The sequence below is a fragment of the Geotrypetes seraphini genome, chromosome 1, assembly GCF_902459505.1.
Source record: "Geotrypetes seraphini chromosome 1, aGeoSer1.1, whole genome shotgun sequence".
Lineage (NCBI taxonomy): Eukaryota > Metazoa > Chordata > Amphibia > Gymnophiona > Dermophiidae > Geotrypetes > Geotrypetes seraphini.
The window spans coordinates 315,864,796-315,884,805 of NC_047084.1; the positions used below are offsets into that span (position 1 = coordinate 315,864,796).

Sequence of the window (20,010 nt, forward strand, 5' to 3'; positions counted from 1 at the left end):
GGGACGTGAGGAAAAAACAGCTGCCTCACATGAACCCCTCGAGCAACGTGAGGCAGGCCTCTTAAGCGCGCGACTCTTTCGCCCCAACACAGGCCGGCCCCGAGAACCATGCTGATACAGCCTCAGAGCGCAAAGCTGGGGCAAATATAGAAGCCTGCAGTTTCAGCGCACCCTTGTGAAATACTCCCCGGGCAGGGAAAGTATGAAATGCGCCCGTGTCTCCACCGCAGCGGAGAACAAGCACGCGCCACTCGCGCTCCGGCAAGACTCGGTTCCGGTCCCGCCACTGCATAATGCCCCCAGAGCCGTTCTCAACTCCCCGAGGCCACCCCGGGAGCTGCACAAACCTGCCGTTCCTCATGGGTCACGGCAACGCTAAGAAAAACACTCCCCAGGAACTAGCAATGCCGCAGCATCAGAGTTAGGGGAGAAAAACAGAAGTTTTTACAAACACATGCGCGTGACGGAACTGGCTCCTGCATTCGCGTGTTAGGCCCCCCGAAGCGACCCCCGAACAACTGAAACTGCACCGCACATGAAATCCGATTAAAATAAGAGCACATAGCTATCACACACCACAAAACTACACATACTCACAACTCATTGAACAAGGCCATTAGATGCCTGGAAATGCCGGCAGCTCCGCCCTAGCGGGGCAAAAAATGCAGCGCTGGAGTTGTGGAGTCCCTTTTTTTTTTTTTGGATGGGAAAGAAGAAAAAATATATCCATATAGGGACTCAAACTGACCCTCTATCAAAGGAGGGAGGGTGAGGCAGGGACAAGGGAGGGCCCAAGTGTAACCTCTAAAGCCGGCACCCTTCAGCCGGACACCCCTGTCTCACTGAAGAGAACAATCTCAACAGGAGAAATAGAATTAATGGTAAGCTCACTGAAGAGAAAATCCCAACAGGAGCAATTGAAATTTCCAGCCAAAATCCAGGAGCTATTGGAATAGCGACTTTCCCCTGCTGGGAGATAGAGCAAACTGAATAGACAGAAGGAATACCAGGCTATAAGGCCAACTGTTAATCAGTTTCTCTATCTCCACCTGCTGGTCGATGTGAGCTATTCCCACTTGTCTCTGGATTCATCTGCTGCTTTGCTAAGGAATGTCATTTCTTTAATAAGACATTAACTATTTTTTTCTGAGGCCCTCCAAGTACCTACAAATCCAAAATGTGACCCTGCTAAGGATTTGAGTTTGAGACCACTGGGCTAGGACATGAATTTCTTAACCAAAGTGGTCTTTAATTCTTTCCGGAAGACGCTGTAGGTCATCCTAGCTACATCCATGAAATAACCTAGCCAAGATTGGTGTCTGGCAGCTTGGAACTTGAAGGTTCTGTCCAGGAAGGTTCGATATCTGCAGCCTGCAATTTTCGGGTGTGCAAAAAGGTTGCGGTTTCTGGTAGATCTAATGGAGGAGTAGAATTCGAAGTGGGGTAGAAGGTAGTTGGGGGCCATTCCCCAGATTAGTTTGTAGCAAAAGCAGGAGAATTTGAATAGAATTCTTTCCTCAATTGGCAACCAGTGCAGTATTCTGTAGAAGGGACTAACGTGATCACTTTTCTTTTTTCAATTTCCTTTTGTATTTTCCCTGTATGTTCTTTCTTTACTATAAAAAAATGTATTTCATCCCCTCTTACCTTTTGTTTACGTTATAATTAATTAATTGTATGTAATGTTTTTGTTTCCTTATATGTATATTTTATTGTACATCGCTTAGAAATCCGATTAAGCGATTGAACAAGCCAATTAATAAACTTGAAACTTGAAACTAGTCTGAATATTAAGTGGACGGCCGTGTTTTGAACTAATCTCAATTTTCTTATGGTTTTTTTAGGTGTCCCCAAATAAATGATGTTGCAATAGTCCAGGGTAGATAGAATCAATGACTGTACTATCTGAAGGATAGAGGGTCGAAATATTTTTTTATGGTTTTCAGTTTCCAAAGGGTGGAGAAACATTTTTTTGTCACCGAGTTTGTGTGATCGATCAGGGTCAATTGGGTGTCTAGGGCGATTCCTAGTATTCTTATAGTTTTTAGTATTGGGTGATCGTGACCTTTAACTGCCTTTTCAGAAAAAAATTCACCTACCAGCAAACTAAACTGGAGAATACATAACAGACTGTAACTGATGCAGTGGTTTAAAAGAAAAGGAGGTAACAAAGGAAAGATATAGAAATATTGCACATGATAATGGAGGGGAATAGTTCTCAGGCTGCTGCACTAACTGCCAAGTTACTCCTCTACACCCTAAAGGTCCATGTGTGGATCAAATCTGGGGCCCTTCTAACACACACTAAGCTTTAGTGTGTGTTAGGTGCCATGTGGCATATAATATAAAACAGGATATGCAAGCTACAACAGCCATCTATCTAGTTCAGTGTTCTTCAACCAGTGTTCTTCAACTTCGACCAGTGCCAGTCCACAGAAATTTCCTGCTGGTCCACAGGGCCAGCATGTGCATCAGGCCCAAAACAGTGTTCTTCAACCGCCGGTCCACGGTGCGATCGATGCGGCATTATCTTCGAGTCAGCTCCCTCTTCCTAACTGATTCAGTGCACAAAGCCACGGACAGTGGCTCCTACGGGCATCATGCGCCTGAACCGGAAGACTTCTCTCTGACGTTGCAAGGTGCAATTAGTACTATTATGGGGGTGGGGTCTGGGGTGGATATTGGGTAGAGATGGGCGGGGTCTGGCCCATGACATAGCCCAGTGTTCTTCAACCACCGGTCCACGGACCAATGCTAGTCCACAGAATAATTTTTTTTATTTCTGCCAGTTCATAGGTGTAAAAAGGTTGAAAAACACTGATCTAGTTCATTCTTAGAAGCCTGAGAAAGATATTGGGACTGTTTGAAATGAGCTCTTTTAGCTGATTTGCCTTGATTGTTCTTTCCTGACATTTTCACTCCTATCATCAGCCTTCTGTCTGCAGTTTTGCAAAAAGCACAGTTACTTACCGTAACAGGTGTTATCCAGGGACAGCAGGCAGATATTCTCACATGTGAGTGACGTCACCACACATGTGCATGCCTTCCCGCTCCACTAAATGCGCCCTCTAGTGGAGCGGGAAGGCATGCACATGCGTGGTGCAGCACAGCAAGCTTGAAATTTCTTTCAAGTTTGCTTGAAAAGCTGTCCGCGTCGGGGCTCCATGGATGACGTCACCCACATGTGAGAATATACTGCCTGCTTGTCCTGGGATAATTGCTAGTTCTCTCTCCCCATGCACCATCTCTCTCTGCCCTCCACCCTATGTCCAACATTTCTCTCATCTCCATGCATGTCTCCCTCCCCTCCATCATATGCAGAATTTCTCCCTCTTACTCCTTTCTACCTCTTCCTCTCCTCCACCCCAATTCATCCTCTTTCCTCTCTCCCCCCATGTGCTGCATCTTTCCTCAACTTCCATCAGCATCTTTCCTCCCTTCTCACCCATCCCCCTGAGTAGCAGCTTTCCATCCCTCCCACCCCACTGTGCAGTAGATTTCCATCCCTCCTTCCCATCCTCCTGTGCAGAACCCCACCAATTCTCCCACCGTGAGACCTGACATACCTCCGAGGCCTCTTAATGCAGCAGCGGTGGTGGACAGTCAGCAGCGGCATCTCTCTGAATGGGCTACTCATGGCCTGCCCCACTAGGGCTTCCCTCTGCGACATCAGTGACGTGGCGGGGCAGGTCACAAGCAGCCCATTCAGAATGATGCCACTGCCGTGGCTGCTTTAGGAGGCCACAGAGGTATGTCTGGCCTCACTGGGGGAGGGGGGTTGTTGGTCGCTGAATCGGTGAGTCTGATTTTCTCGGACAAAGAATCAATTTGAAATTGATTCACCAAAGTGAATTGGTGAATCAATTCGAATCTGTGAATTGGGCAGCACTACTGAGAACCAGAGAAACCAGGTTTGATTCCCACTGCACTCCTTCTTACTCTAGGCAAATCACTTAAACCTACATTGCACTAGTTACAAAATAAGTACCTGTATATAATATGAAAATTGTTTTGATTGTAACCGCAAAGAGGTGGTATATCAAATCCCATCTCCTTACTTTTATGAAGATTTTCTATTTTGTACTATTTACCTACAGCACACCATATAAATGAGAAGGCAAATAAAGAGATCTTTACAAATTTATCAAGAACACACATTTGCTATCCTATGTTCTATTTCATCAGCAATTTTCATTTGAAGAACAGAGAGGTTTTCCATTTAAGAAATTTGGTGAAAGGAAACTTCTTTAGGTTATATATAAAAAGCTCATCCATGACTTACAGATCACCAACTTAAAAAAAATAATCGATTTCTCATTTTTAGTTTCTACACCCTAAAAGGGACTATTTTAATTGCATTAAAATTTAAAAGAACGTTATAAATAGCTGACACAACCAGGAAATCTGATTGCCACTGTTAGCAGCTAAAAGCAGTAGCCAGAGCCCTGCATTCCAACAGAGGGTCAATGTAAAAACTCTGAACATCTCACCTACTACTGGAACTACTAGTGAGAATGTAACAGCTAATTTATATGCTGGCAGCACTCCAGAAATGTTATAACAGCAGCTTTCTAGCACATCCACATTAAAGGCTGGCATTTCAATCTTCCCCACCCACAAAAAAAAAAAAAATAAAAAAAAAAAATAAAAAGAGTATAGTATCCAAATGGACCCTGTGTTCAACAAAATTAGAGTGTCACCCTGGCCTACATCCAACGTGAACAACAAAAATAAATGTTTTAGACATGCAAATACATTAACCAATCATTATGACAGTGCAGCTAAAATATAGTTTCCTGTACCAGCTTGGTTTTCTTTTTAGCTTTCAGGCTACAATTTCAGTCCCTGAGTTCACTTCAGAAAATGTTAAAGTGGAATCACGTCTCACTGTCAACAGACTACACAAGTCAAAACCATTTCTCTCTTCCTTGCCTCTTTTTCTTTCCTATATCTTCTCTACAGCTCACCTTGCAGCCTTGTACTAAAAGCTGCAGCATAAGTGACCTTAGCGTATCCCTTGCACGGGTCTTTCCTGCCCAAAAATGGCTGATTTTCCCATTTTCTGAATTAATGGACACAATCAAATTTTGCCATTAGTGGACTGCCATTAGGGGGGAATCAAAACAAAACAACAACTTACTGCATGAGCCCCTACTACTACCTATTTTGAAGGAAGTATTCTATAAACGACGTTCCGATTGTAGGTGGTGGTAGGCGTCCTACTGCTGTCTAACCAGCCAATCAGGATGCACATTTTCTTAAACCCCCCCACCCCCCAAACCCAGAGGCAGGTCACCTACATTGTAGGCATTTGTCATGGTTGAGGGAGATGCTTCAGGACACTTAAGCTCGCCCAAGGCTGGGTGTGGGCATGGTTTCACCCGGAAGTGGCCTTGGGCGAGCTTAAGACCCTAGGGCCATGTCAGATACCTGAAATGTAGGCCAGTAAAATGCTGGCCTACATTTCAAATACACGCAGCTGCCAAGCTGATCACGGCAAGGGAATCCCCCTGTCGCAATCAGCTTAGTGGCTGCAGCAGGGAACCCCTCATGAAGTCCTCTGGCAGGAGGAATGCCCATTTCCTCTAGCTGGACCCCCCCTTCAGAACTTCCAAACCCTTCAACTGGTGACACCCTCCCTCCAGACACCCCACACTGCCTCCAAGCTTCCAGACCCCCTTATTTCTTTGTAGAAAGTCCAGCTGGATGGATGTTTATACCCTCCGGCTGGCAGGTCCGCTACACCAAAATGCAACCAATCTAATTAGAAAGATAAGCTTTTGAGCATCTGCTCCCTAGTCTGCATACAACTTCACTTTGGGTAATAGTGTCACCATTATGCATGATTGGTGAGGCCCCTTACTTTCCTCCAGGGCCTGCAAATGCTAACTCTAAACTACAGCATCCCTAACTCTTGCCAGCTTGAGCAGAAGACAAGCTTAATAATGCAACCCAGATCTCCCACATTGCATTAAAAACCGACATTGAGTTGTCATACCAACTTTCTTCCAGTGTGCCATATTTCAGTGGGAATTCTTTCCCATTCCGAGTCTATAGCAAAAAATTATATTGAATAAAGACCTAAACCTCCTGAAAACCATCTGTGAAAATCCTTCATCTGCTCTGCTCTATACCAGTTCTTAAATTATATAATCATACATGTGCCCCCTAATCCCCCCCCTTTGGACCCTGGGCTTTCTCCCACCAACACCAAAGCTGTTGATAGATTTTCTGTTCTAACAGATGGCTGCAGAGAGTTGTTCCAAACTATCCCATCTAGAAGCAACTTTTTATTATTACTATTTATGGAATTTCTATAATTACATACCACAGAGCTTATATTATTTATTTATTCAAAAATTTTCTATACTGTTTAGCACTAAATGGTTTACATAATTTACATACATAAAATTATAAAAAAAACATAAGACAAAACACACAAACAATCCTCAGAGATCATATCTGCAAACTAACACCAAAACTTATATAAAGAGATCGTGAATAATTCATCAATTATACCAGAGAAACAAGTTATTGGCTAGAAAAAGGCATCCACAAATAACTGCGTCTTGAGTAGTTTTCTAAACTTTTTATGACAATTTTGTATATGGCCCACAAGGGAGTTCCATATTTTAACTCCTGCACAGCAGAAAGTCCTCTTACTAGACTCCACAAGCCTTTGGTTCGCATTCGTTTTCAGTAAAACTAAATTCTCAGAATATTATAATTATTATTCTTTATTCTTGTTATACCACTTTTTCTAACTGGCAGATCAAAGCGATTTACAACAAAAACCCTCTCTTTTACAAAGCCACCTTAACCTTTTTTATCACCGGCAGCGGCAGTATTAGCTATGACGCTCATAGGAATTCTATGAGCTTTGGAACTAATACCGCTGCGGCCGGTGATAGGTAAAAACATAAATAGAAAATAAGAAAGGAACTACAATAATTTCTATAGGAAAGAAACACACATTAAATAGAAAAAAGGAAATATTACAGTAAGAATTAAATCATTACAACTGAAATAACAAACTCACCATTTAGCTCATTGTATAAGGAAATATGATCCAAGATGGAAAAGGAATAATATAAAAAATATTATATGAGTTATAGCAGCACTGTGGTTATACAGTGATTTTTAATTCCTTTAGCATACAAAAAAAAATCCAATTGTTGACTTGGGTCAAAGAAGGAATGAAATCTAGAAGCAACTTATTTTTTAAGACTCTATCCGTGACTTTTAATCATTTTATATTATAATTTAGAGATCAGCAGACAACCTTGCTAGGTTTTGCGATATTCTAACCAGATATTCTTGATACCCGACAGACTATTAAGTTCAATAGGTACAAAATTGGTCTATGCCTTTTTGAGCTTAAAATTACTAGTACGGTATATTTTGCTCACTGTCAATATAAAATTAAACTCAAAACAAAAAAAGTCTTAAGAACTATGGGCTCCTTTTATCAAGCCGCGCTAGCGGTTTAACACGCATACTAGCGCACGCTAAACTGCGGGACGTGCTAGCCGCTACCGCCTCCTCTTGAGCAGGCGGTAGTTTTTGGCCAGCGCGGGGGTTAAAGCGTGATGAAAAGTCACGTGTGTTAACCCCGCTAGCGCGGCTTGATAAAAGGAGCCCTATATCTCACAGACCTCAGTGGTACCACTTGTATGAATCAAACTTTAAACACACAAGTATCAGGCACCAAAATTGTCATTTGGGTCGGTTTGATAGTAGGTGGCTTACTAAATTAGCCCAACTAGTAATCATGCAGAATTATTTTTGGTATGATGGGGAGTTTTTTAAACAAACCCAGAGGGGTGGCAATGGGGGCAAACCTTGCCCCATCGATGGCAAGCTTATACATAGCCAAGTTTGAAAAAGATCTAGTATCAGCCCCTATGTTTCATCACGTTAAGCTGTGGAAAAGATATCTTGATGATATTTTGCTTTTTTGGGACAGATCTAAATCTGAATTGGAAAAGTTTTTGAAATGGCTTAATACCTTGACCAACATCTGTCTTTTACTACGACCTACCATGATAAACAGATAGCATTTCTGGATCTTTTATTGATTAGGGATACCAATCAACAGGTTAAAACTACTTTATATAGAAAAGAGGTGGATCGGAAGAATTTCCTTCATTTTTCTAGTTATCATCCCATTAATCAATTCTTGAGAATTCGTAGGTTATGCTCTTCACAGGAGGAGTTTGGAAAAGCAGGCAAAAGTGTTAAGTAAATGTTTTTATGAAAGAGGATATCCAAGAAAAGCTGTTCATAAGGCATACCTGCATGCCAGGTTTGTCCAAAGATCTTTATTGCTACAAGAGAAAAATATAGAAACACAAGACGATTGTCTTATATGTGTCCTCCCGTTTACAGTGTTAAGCACTGCCTTTTTTGCTATAATTAAACATCATTGGCCCATACTGCAGTTTAGCACTCAATTTTAAGTAAATCCTATTGCATCATATAAGAGGGGCAGGACAATGGGAGAAATACTTTCTACCCATTGTTTTCAAAATAAACATTTGAATGGTGGTATTATATTTAACCATTCTGCTTGCGGACAATGCCAATGGCGTGATCAAGCTCTAGTGGGACTAGTATGGAAACATCCGGGTACAGATAAGATATATCATGCTACTGTTGTAATGCTTTTGTGATATATACGATTAAATGTCCTTGTCAATTAATCTATGTAGGAAGAACGAGTCAAAAATGAATATTCGACTTACAGAGCATAAATCCAGGATTAATATGGGTAATATAGAAGCTCCTCTTGTACAACTCTGGCGGGAGAAAAAACATAATATTGTGGATTTGAAATGGAGGATCACAGACCAGGTTCATGTTGGGTGGAAGGGTGGAAATTATAAAGAGAGACTGAATTTTAAAGAACAAAAGTGGATTTATGTTTTAAATTCAGTTAAACCAATGGGGTTAAATGCTCAAATATCTAACAAAGTTAGTTAATAAGTCAGTGGTTACGTTAAGAGTGGTGTCATTACGTTATAAGAGTTTGGATATATAATGAAAGAATGCTGCGGCCATGATTCCTGGTTAAAATTGATGAACGCGGGAAGCATGAGTCTGCTGACTTAAGGTAATTTCTTTAATAAAACTATTTAGCTAAAATGCTTAAAATATTGCAAATTTGACATTAATACTGTTGTTATAATTATATGTATTTGCAGGGGCAATTCCTTGATAAAGCCCTTGCGGGCGAAACATAGTTTTATGTTGGAGTGCTTACCCCCATCAGCGTAGATAAAGATGAGTATTTTTCTATTTGAAAATATTTAAAGCAAAAAATAACTTTAAAATATTTATCGAGACCGATGACAATTTTGGTGCCTGATACTTGTGTGTTTAAAGTTTGATTCATACAAGTGGTACCGCTGAGGTCTGTGAGATATAGGGCTCCTTTTATCAAGCCACGCTAGCGGGGTTAATGCATGTGACTTTTCATCACGCGTTAACCCCCGCACTGGCCAAAAACTACCACCTGTTCAAGAGGAGGTGGTAGTGGCTAGCTCGTCCCGCGGTTTAGCGTGTGCTATCACACGCGTTAAACTGCTAGCGCGGCTTGATAAAAGGAGCCCATAGTTCTTAAGACTTTTTTTTTGTTTTGAGTGTTTTAACTTTGTGTCTTAAGTATACAATAGTGCTACAAGTATAGAGCCGATTCTGATTAATATAAAATTAAAAGCATTTAATAACTCTGAAGGAATCATGCTGAGACACCATCTCTCTTCAAATTATGTAATTCAAATAATATCTAGTAGCTTATATCCTTCTAACTTTTACGTATGTTTTTCCAGGGGTCGAAAAACAAAGATAAATAAGAGCTATAATTCTCTCTTTCACCACCTCCTCACACACACAAAAAAAAGGTTGGGCATTTCAAACCATTTTTTATTCATTCATTAACATCCCTGCTTTATTTTGCAGTTTTCTGTCGTGGTTTTTTTTTTTTTTCTCCTCACGCAGAACTGCCGAGTCAGCAAAAGAGCTCCGGCTGAGATTTCGGAAGCGAACGCAGCCCGGAACCAAGGCTGGGAAAGCGGCCAGCGCCACGGGACCACTGTGGGGGCGAGGGGGAACATTCTGGGCCGCACGCGGCACCCGACCACAGTACAGACCTCTGTACTCACATGAAGTTGCAGCTACAGCGCGTGTCCACCGGCTGAAAGAGAACAGTGGGAGGGGCGCGGGGACCTTTAATAAGCACCGGCGCTGGGGGAAAAAAAGGCGCTCTTTGGAACCACCTCTAGCTTCCTGCTGCGGTACTGATTTTAAATTCACAGATCCAGTCTGCTGCACTAACTTGTGCAACCAGTAGCTGTTTTTCCCTCGACATCTTTATACCCCTAAATGTATAAACAAAAGGACATGCAGCAACGCTTTACCTACCAACCTATCCCCAATTCTCCCTGGACACTTCAGGGCCTTCTTCGTAGTTGGGTCGCGGGAGAATGAGGTCAGTAGTAGTAAACACACGAACCTACGAATACCGGCTTCCTCTCTAGGAGAGCGCGGCAGTATTTGCGCTGAGAAGATTTCCTACCAAATTAAGTTACTTTAGAAAACCAGCTACGGATTTTTGAGCTACTTTATTATACTATATACGGGCTTTTTTTTTTTTTTTTTTTTTGGGGGGGGGGGCAATATTCACTATAATTCCAAGTCTCACCAGTCTGGTATTTTGAGAGACTCATTGTGTATTCCACGCCTCATTCTGGTACTCCAATAGCATCTCTCTATGTATTTCAAGTCTCATTTTGGTGCTCCAATAACCTTTTTCTAGTGCAGACCAAGTCGTATTCTGTGCGTTCTAAGCCTCACTCTGGTTTCATCTGCTTCATTCTGTGCATTTTAGAACTTTGTGGTGACCGATCTCCCGTCTTAATGTAATGACTGCTGGCAGCCACTTAAGAGGTGGAGTTTGGAGGTTAGAAAATAAGGCGTCTATATAACCTGTCTATTTTCTACTTAAAAAACTAGTTGCCAGGAAGGAATAGCTAGCTTCAGATTTCTCTAGCAAAGTAAAAAAAAATCTGAATATTGTTCTTGGTATATATATATATATATCCGATGTATATAAATGGTTAATTGGCTTTAGATGTGGTATAAAAAAAAGCAGGCATCGGAAGCTACAAGTTTGGGCTTTATGCACGATATACACTGCAAAAGTAGGAAGAGAGCGGTGCTCAGGCTTTGCTTGTCATTTACTGCTCTTTCTGCAGAAGCTCACGGTGGTTTGTTTTTCAACCTGCAAGAAAAGAGAGAGAGAGAAAAAGAGAGAAACTTGGCTGGGAAAGGAAGGTGAAGCATAAGAGCTGAAAGCATAAGCCCATTTCATCTTTTAGTAGCCTCAGGAGAGCGCTCATACCCACCTGGGTTTCTGTGTCTTTCCTCTGGGAGACTGTGAACAGGGCAAGACTAAGCAGTCTTTCCTCTGGGAGACTGTGTGAACATTAGGCAAGACTAAGCAGTCACCTTCTGGAAACAGCAAACTGCAGCTGTAAAATAGGTCCTAACAGCAGCGCATACTTAAAGAATCATCATTTTGTATGTTTACTTGTAGTAAGAATGGTCCATTTTTAAGTAGCTCATCCACTATGTAAATGACTTTTAAAACTGCTTTCATTATTTGTATGTGATGTTACCCCCAAATTTAGCATTTAAAAGCCTGCTCTCCTGAGGGAGGGTAGATTAGGGTCCTGAAAATTAATTAAGTTGCAAGGATGCCAATTTACCTACTGTAGTTTTATGCTAGAAATTTGGGACAATCGATTTTGTACCACCCTATTCCATTGCATTATGGGATTTGTAATACTGATTTTAATGGGCAGGATTGGCATTACAAATCCCACACTGTTTTGGAATGTATGTAAGTTCAAAGCCAGGATTGGCCAAAAATGTTGAACTTGGAACTGGGTAACTTGGCATCTCAGAGTAGGGCATAAAGCTGAAGTTTTGCCTAGGCCAGTGTCTCACAATCTTTTTCAAGCTGCAGTACACTAAACGTAGTGGCCATGGCTCAAGGCATCTGGAAGTGTGTGGACGTCATCGCATTAATGTCCATGCATGCGCGAAGGCCCTCCAGAAGGGCCCTGAGCTGCCAGTGGGGATACTGGAAAGGAAGAAGCGCGGAGAGAAGGAGAGGCACTGGCACCAGCTGACTGCCTACCGGATGTGCCTCTCACCTGGAGTGGCACATCCTGTAGGCAGTCATTTGTTGCCTTTCCTCCTGCCCAGGATTTTGCGGCACACCTGAAATCTCAGGCGGTACACAGTTTGCAATACACTGGCCTAGGACATCTAATACCCTTGTATCGGCCCTGACTGTAAGTGGCAGTGGGAGCTCTGCTAGGGTGACCAACTTTCCCTTATTTCCCGGGAACTCCCTTATTACAGAGCTATTGAGCTAATTTTTTTTGATCCTCCTGGCTTAGTTCTGCAGCATCAGTGGACAAATACATTTGATTCTATATTGTGGCCTGGATATTATATATAATGTAAATTAATTGTTTTGTTTAATATTATCCATTCTATAAACATTTGCTGCAGTGATGCTGCGCTGCTAAAAAAATTTGTCACAACTTAATCTCACCTCAACTTAATGTCACCCTGGGCTCTGCTGTTTGTTTAGTTATGGGCTATGAAATAGTTGTGCTGATGTAGGATTTTGTCACTTTTCTATTAATACACGTTTGTGATAGGCACTATCTTAGTTTTAAAAATTCCAAGATAGCTTACTACTATTACTATTAATCATTTCTGTAGTGCTACTAGGTGTACATTATATGCAGGTACTATCTCTGTCCCTTGTGGGCTCAGAATCTAAGTTTTGTACTTGGGGCAATGGAATGCCGGGTGACCTTCTCAGGGTCACAAGGAGGCTAAGGGATTAAGAGTGCAACCTCGAAAAAGTGGGCTTTTAGTCTGGACTTGTATACTGTCAGGGACGGGGCTTAACGTACCAACTCAGGCAGTCTGTTCTATGTGTATGGTACAGCAAGAAAGAAGGGGCGTGGTCTGTAGTGGAGGAAAAGGGCATAGACAAGAGAGACTTGCCAGATGATCGGAGTTTCCGGGGAGGAGTATAGGGAGAGATATTGAAGAGTTACAGTGTGAATGCACTTCTAGGTCAATAAGAGGAATTTGAACTGTATGTGGAGACGGATAGGGAGCCAATGAAGAGACCTGAGGAGGGGGGTGATGTGAGCATAGCGACGCTAGCAGAATATGTCGTGCAGCAGCATTTTGAATGCATCGAAGGGGAGAGAGGTGGTTCAACGAGAGACCAGTGAGAAGCAGGTTGCAGTCGTCTAGGCGAGAGGTGATAAGGGTGTGGATAAGGGTTTTGAAGGTGAGCTCAGAGAGGAAGGGTTGGATTTTGGCACTATAGAGAAAGAAATGGCAGGTTTTGGCGGTCTGGTGGATATGTGCAGAGAATGAGAGAGAGGAGACAAACTTTTTTTTTTTTTGTAGCTACCTTTCCCTGTGAACAGGGAAGTCTGTTCTTATCTGTGCAGTCTACAGTATAGTGGGTGGACTGTTACAGAAAATACACAAAGTTCCACCTTGTTTGAAAGATTATGGCTACAGCAAGAGATCTTACTGAGACCTTATAAACCAGTATCTCGCAAACTTTTTTTTTTTTACCATGGCACTAAACTCGAGGCCTTGTCTAGAGGGCCTCCGAGCATGCATGCACACCAACCAATAACATCGCATGCAGGTGTGTGATGTCATGCTCATAGGCCCTCCAGATGCGGCCCTGAGCTCGGGGGCCTTCCAAAACCCGGTCAAAATGCCGGGTTTTGGAATCCCTCCATCGCATTGACAGATGTGCGTACATGGCCTATCTCTCACGGCACACCTGGAATCTCGCCATGGCACTCTATTGTGTCGTGGTACACAGTTTGCAGTACACTGTTATAAACCATAGGACCCAATATTTGAAAACCATTGGAGGTGCTAAACTCAATAGAACTTCCTCCCCAGCACAGTGAAGCACTACTGCACTTGTGCCAAAATTAGTTCATCTGCAAATCTAGAAGCCTGAGGCTAAACTAAACTAAACCTTAAGTTTGTATACCGCATCATCTCCATAAAGATAGAGCTCGGCACGATTTACAGGTAATTCAATAAATGAGGGAAAGACATTAGAGGTTATGAAAAGGATAGCTAGCTTTACATTTTAAATAGATAGCTTTACGTTTTGGAGAAAAGCCAGGTTTTCAAATGCTTTCGGAATAATTGGAATGAGCCTAGGTTCTGCAGCGGGGCAGGGAGGTTATTCCAAAGCTCAGTAAATTTGAAGAAAAGGGATTTCCCTAATTTACCTGCATACATGACGCCTTTTAACGAGGGGAAAGATAGTTTGAGTATGTGGGCGGATCTGGTAGTGTCAGGTCTCAAAGAATTCCAGGATAGTGTTATTAGGGGAGGAAGAATGCCATGGTACATTTAAAGTGAATCCTAGAAATCACCGGAAGCCAGTGAAGTTTTGACAGAATCGGGGAAACAGTTTGAGTATGTGGGCGGATCTGGTAGTGTCAGGTCTCAAAGAATTCCAGGATAGTGTTATTAGGGGAGGAAGAATGCCATGGTACATTTAAAGTGAATCCTAGAAATCACCGGAAGCCAGTGAAGTTTTGACAGAATCGGGGAAACATGATCGAATTTGCTTTTTGCGAAGATCAACCTAGCTGCAGTTTTCTGGATCCGCTGAAATCTTTTCTTGGTTAGACTTAGATAGATGGAGTTACAATAGTCCAGCCTGGAAAGAGGCTGAAAGATTGATTAAGAAAAACATAACAAAATTTAGCCATTGTGATTAGAATGGGTTTACAGCCCACTGTGTAGTGGCTCCCAGTATGTTGTACTGGGACATACAGCACTGGGTTCATGATCTTCCCCCAAACACTTTTAAGTTGTTTGTCTTACTAATAGTAATTCAGTTAATCCTGTGGCTTCAGGTCATAAATAAAAGGTGAGGCTGTTTTAGTTTTTCAACTCTTAGGGCTCCATTTACAAAGGTACGCTAGCATTTTCAGCGCACGCACCGGATTAGCGCGCGCTAGCCGAAAAACTACCGCCTGCTCAAGAGGAGGCGGTAGCGGCTAGCGCGCGCAGCATTTTAGAGCGCGCTATTCCGCACGTTATGGCCCTAACGCACTTTTGTAAAAGGAGCCCTTAGTGCAAAATGTTTTAATTTGGAGGAGTTACATGGCTGCTGATATCATGACTTGCTTGAGATTACAACATAAGTAGGCCTGAGACAGGAGTGCTTTGGTTTTGCATATTAAGAAATGAGTAGTATTTCAGAATTCAGTTACTGGTGAGGGTATCCTAATCATCAAGCTAAACCCAGCTTTTTAAATATTTTAATATATATGTAGCATAATACTACAGTAGTTTTAATAACATCTGAGATGTTTTGGGAACTTGTAAATTGTAGAGTTTGAGGAGTCATTTCAGCATTGATGGTTTTTGTATTCAAATTTATTGCCAACTCAATCTTCATTTGGTAACTAAAAAGTCTTTTTACTAGGCAGCAGCAAAAACTTGCCTTATCTTTGCCCTTTTGTGGGTTTTCCCGCATGCTAAGGCTGTTTTTTTTTTACTGCAGCAGTAAAATGGTTGATTTTCCATTTGTATGTTTCAATGGCCTTGCACTAATATTCAGCATAAAAGCAAGTTTTCTAAAAAAAAAATTTATATATATATATGTTTCACTGCAAAGTAGAGGTACAAATAATAGAAATAAAACCGCTCTGCCCCCAACATTGTGATAACTGTTTCCCTGTATCTCCGCTGCATATTGTGACAATTAATTCTCTGTATCTTCGCTGTATATGTAGTCTCTTGCATTGTGAACTGCTCTGAACTATTTTGTGGTATTTGCGGTATACAAAAATAAAGTTATTATTATTATTAAATAATAAATGAAGTAATTGTGATTAATATGTGGTAGCTCTCAATATATAAGTCCCGTGGCCCAATGGCCTTCAGTCAAAAGGAGCATAAAGGAATAATTAAAATGCCTAACAATAGGCTCTCATTTTAGCTTCTGTACTATACAAATCTTTGAGTATAACAGTGTGAATGTTGATAATAAACTGTTTTTTGCCAGTGTACTCCACAACTGTGTCCCAAAATCAACTCTGGTATAATTTTAAGGTCATAACAACATTAAACTGCAGACTTCATAATGAAATGCAAAATTGCACTTATCTTTCGACGGCTTATATGCCAAGCAAAGAGGTTCCTAGAGCTTCATTTCAGATTAGTCCTTCCTCAGGATACCCAAATGTTCAATGAATAAATGAAATAAGGAGCCATGTCAGAATAAAAAGATCCCCTGCCCTACAACTGTAAGTGCTTTAAAAAAAAAATTGGTGGAACTTGAGAAGAATACCAACCAAGCTTCCTGTGGAAGAAATACTCAACATGACCTCTCCACCTAACTTTATTGAACAAAACAGAGCAGTATTACATTCAATAAGTTTATCAGAATCTTATGGCTGAACTGCCTGCAGCTCAAAAATTCAAAGTTGCTCGTGGAGCTGCAGACAGAAGGTCCCCTCCCCCTCACAAAAAAAAGAATCCTCAGGAATCTGTCCTGTAATTAGCTATTGTAACCAGAGAAAATATGCCTACTGGAGATACAATGCTGTACCACAGCAGCATTTCAAGAATGTGTGTTCAATTGACTGCAATGTTTTATCAAGCAAGTTTTTACTACACGAGTCATCTGACCCACATATATGGGGAGTTTTTCTTCTTTTTTTGCAAGGACATGCAATAATGTATATAATAAAAGTGGAATCACAGTTAGTCTTAGCACATAAATGATAAGATTTTTCCAGTAATAGGGTAAATCCACTGAGTGCAGGAGTGCAGTGGCCACACAGACCATGTCCCACAGATTCTTCCCTTATCAGTTCAACTTTGAAAAGTAGAGTGTACAATCCTTTCATGCAAATTCTTTGGTCTGGTATAAGCAATACACAGGCCTTGTTTAAAAACATAATGAGATGCGAGTGCACACCAGTGTCTCTGAATGCCCTTAACAGTGAGCATTGCTTGATTTGAATAGGTCAAATGTTGCCATTAGCACAAAACCACTATAAAATAATTATTGCATAAGCATTTACCAACACCTTTCTTGTAGGTGGTAAAGGCTCACACAATAATCTTGTGCTAACATGATATTGCAGATTTTCTAAATGATTAGCACAGGAATGCCCAATCTTCTCTCCCGAAGCCGCCTCCACAAAAAAATGAGAAAAAAATTGTTAGAACCCAGATTAGCAAACACTAATTTGGCAGTTACTGCTGGATGCATGAGCGCATCCTGTGAAGCACCATTTTACACTGTGATAGGCACATGTTAGCTGCCAGCAAACCTTAGTCAAAGGACTTCTAAACATGATTGGGATTAGAATTGTATTATTACATGGTTTTCATTAACTCAATTTTATTTTAGCAGTAATAGATTTTTTTAAATGTTTGGTTTAGTTTTTAATGTTGGAGTGTTTTAGGGCTCCTTTTATGAAGGCGTGTCAGCGGTTTAACGCGTGTAATAGTGCGCTAGACCACCGGCCGCGCTAGCCTCCTCTTGAGCAGGCGTTAGTTTTTCGGCCAGCGCGTGATGAAAAGTCGCACGCGTTAAACCCACTACCGTGGCTTCGTAAAAGGAGCCCTTAGTATATTGTTGCATGTATGCTCACTTGGTATTATGCTCCTTCTTTATGCAGTTCTTTTAGAAATACAGTTTGGAGACTTCCAAATTAAGGATAGTATTTCAGAAACTCTACAGAGAGTGAAAAAAAAAATCTGCATTTTTTTTTCTTTGTATTTTTCAGTGACACATTGCTCTTGAATTGCAAGAGAGAAAAGCGGTAGAATGTTTCCCTTGAAGGATGCAGAAATGGGTGCCTTCACATTCTTTGCTTCTGCACTTCCTCATGATGTTTGTGGAAGCAATGGTCTCCCCCTGACACCAAACTCCATCAAAATTTTAGGACGATTTCAGTTCCTGAAGACTATGACTCATCCTAGACTTTGCCAATATATAGATATTTCCAGGGGTAAGCACGGTAAGTTGTGCTTTATTTAATATTTCATATATGTTTACTGTAGTTAAGACACAATTGTGTTTAGGTGTCAAACCAAACTATTTAAACCGTGTTTCTTTTGGAGGGTTGATGTACTAATATTCAGAATTTCTTCTGTGTTGCTGAACCAATTTGGTGAATGTTTGCTATGAGGAGGGGTGCATTGCTCTTTTTTAGCACTGTCTTTATGGAGTGCTCTCCCGCAAACTTTGTGGGAAATACAATCTTAAATGGAAACATTGTACTATTTGGAATAAAAGACCTGTTGGCATGGGATTTCCTGTCCTTCGTATCCTGTGAATCACAAGTGGCAATACTTCTTCCCTGCTTTCTCCTTCCTCCTCCACGAAGCAGCACTCCACAGATCTCCCTTCTTTCCCCCAAGCCTCTGAGGAAGTTGTGCTGTTTATGGAGGCTTTCTATAGCTTGCTAGATGATATCATGAGATGCTTCACTACTTAAGTGAAGTGCTGTCTAGTAGTGCAGGCAAAGGGACTCTGTTATCCTTCCTGCATATCATCATCATTTGTTTAGAGCAGGGGTGCTCAATGTCAGTCTTCGAGGTCTGGCACCCAGTTGAGTTTTCAGGATTTCCTCAGTGAATATTCATGAGATCTATGTGCATACAATGGAGGCAGCTCATGCAAATGGGTCTCATAAATATTCATTGTGGAAAAATCTTGAAAACCCGACTGGGTTGCAGTCCTCGAGGATAGACATTAAGCACCCCTGGAATATAGCTATCATGAAGCCCCAGATACTCTGGAATGGCAGTAATGTAGCATATACCAAGAAACACCAGTACCATGCATACTGCATTGGAAGCTCAACTCTTAATGGAGTGGTGTTGAGGAGCAAATTGTAATAAAATTTGAGAAAACCATCAAACGTCTGAGAATCATTCAGAATACTGCCGTCCGTCTCATTTATGGTCTCAAAAAGTCAGATCATGTAAGCCCGTTCTACAGAAAACTTCACTGGTTGCCAATGGAGGCAAGGGTCATCTTCAAGTTTGCCTGCCTTTGCTTCAAAACCCTAACGGGTTCATCCCCGATATACCTGTCATGCCATTTTGTGTTTCCAGGCACCACTTGCACACGTAGTGCCTATCTGTTTGCCTTCCCCTCCCTGAAAGGCTGTGTCTACAAGAGATTCCTTGATAGAACACTGTCATTCCAAGCTGGCAAATGGAATAAATGTCTAACTACCCTCATTTCAAGTGCACCCTCCTACCAGTCCTTCAGGAAATCAATTAAAACCTATCTCTTTGATAAATTTCTCTGACTCCTTCCTACCTTGTTATATCACTAAAATACTTGTTGTATCTCTGACATATTTCCAGTTATACCTAACCTCTCTCGGCTTACCAATGTAATTGAAATTTGTTACTAATGTACTTGACAATATTTTCTGTAACATCGCTGTGTATATACAGTCTCTTCCTCTGTAAACTGCTCTGAACTGCTTGTGGTATTGCGGTATACAAAAATAAAGTTATTATTAGTGTTTCTCAAGTTGGTCCTAGAGTACCCCCTTGCCAGTCAGGTTTTCAGGATATCCACAATGAATAGGCAATATGCTTGGAAAAGATCTGCATATAATGGAGGCAATGTATGCACACCAATCTCATGCTTATTCATTGTGAATATCCTCAAAACCTGACTGGCAATTGGTTGCTCCAGGACTGACTTGAGAAACGCTGATGGCAGGACACAATGCATCCAAAGAAGCAAAAGTAGGGAAGGACCAATGAGATAGAAGTAAAAAACCAGAGATAGAAGTTAAGTTGTTTCCTTGCAAATTATTAATATAAAACTTAGGTAAACTTGACATGGGACCGTATTTTGGCAGTACAGTTCTTGCTTTA

General features: G+C 41.4%; 2 protein-coding genes across 11 annotated transcripts in view; one reads left to right on the forward strand and one right to left on the reverse strand.

The window, feature by feature from the left end:
• The window catches only part of AIMP1 (aminoacyl tRNA synthetase complex interacting multifunctional protein 1), a 127,983-nt gene extending 117,415 nt beyond the window's left edge, over nt 1-10,568 (reverse strand). Inside the window, exon 1 of one of the 3 annotated variants that reach the window (XM_033956598.1) lies at nt 10,423-10,568. Coding sequence is in view for 1 of the 3 variants with exons in the window: in XM_033956588.1 (XP_033812479.1) it covers nt 10,164-10,165 (2 nt within the window). In the remaining 2 variants the exon portion in view is untranslated. Of the gene's footprint in view, nt 1-10,151; nt 10,278-10,422 lie in introns of those variants that run through there. The other 2 variants (XM_033956588.1, XM_033956607.1) reach the window with 2 other exon arrangements.
• The window catches only part of TBCK (TBC1 domain containing kinase), a 433,115-nt gene continuing 422,856 nt past the window's right edge, over nt 9,752-20,010 (forward strand). For 2 of the 8 annotated variants that reach the window (XR_004540454.1, XM_033956561.1), the window contains exons 1-2: nt 10,788-10,960; nt 17,892-18,125. Coding sequence is in view for 6 of the 8 variants with exons in the window: in XM_033956561.1 (XP_033812452.1) it covers nt 17,933-18,125 (193 nt within the window). In the remaining 2 variants the exon portion in view is untranslated. Of the gene's footprint in view, nt 9,772-10,377; nt 10,490-10,787; nt 10,961-11,203; nt 11,335-17,891; nt 18,126-20,010 lie in introns of those variants that run through there. The other 6 variants (XM_033956547.1, XM_033956522.1, XR_004540453.1 and 3 more) reach the window with 6 other exon arrangements.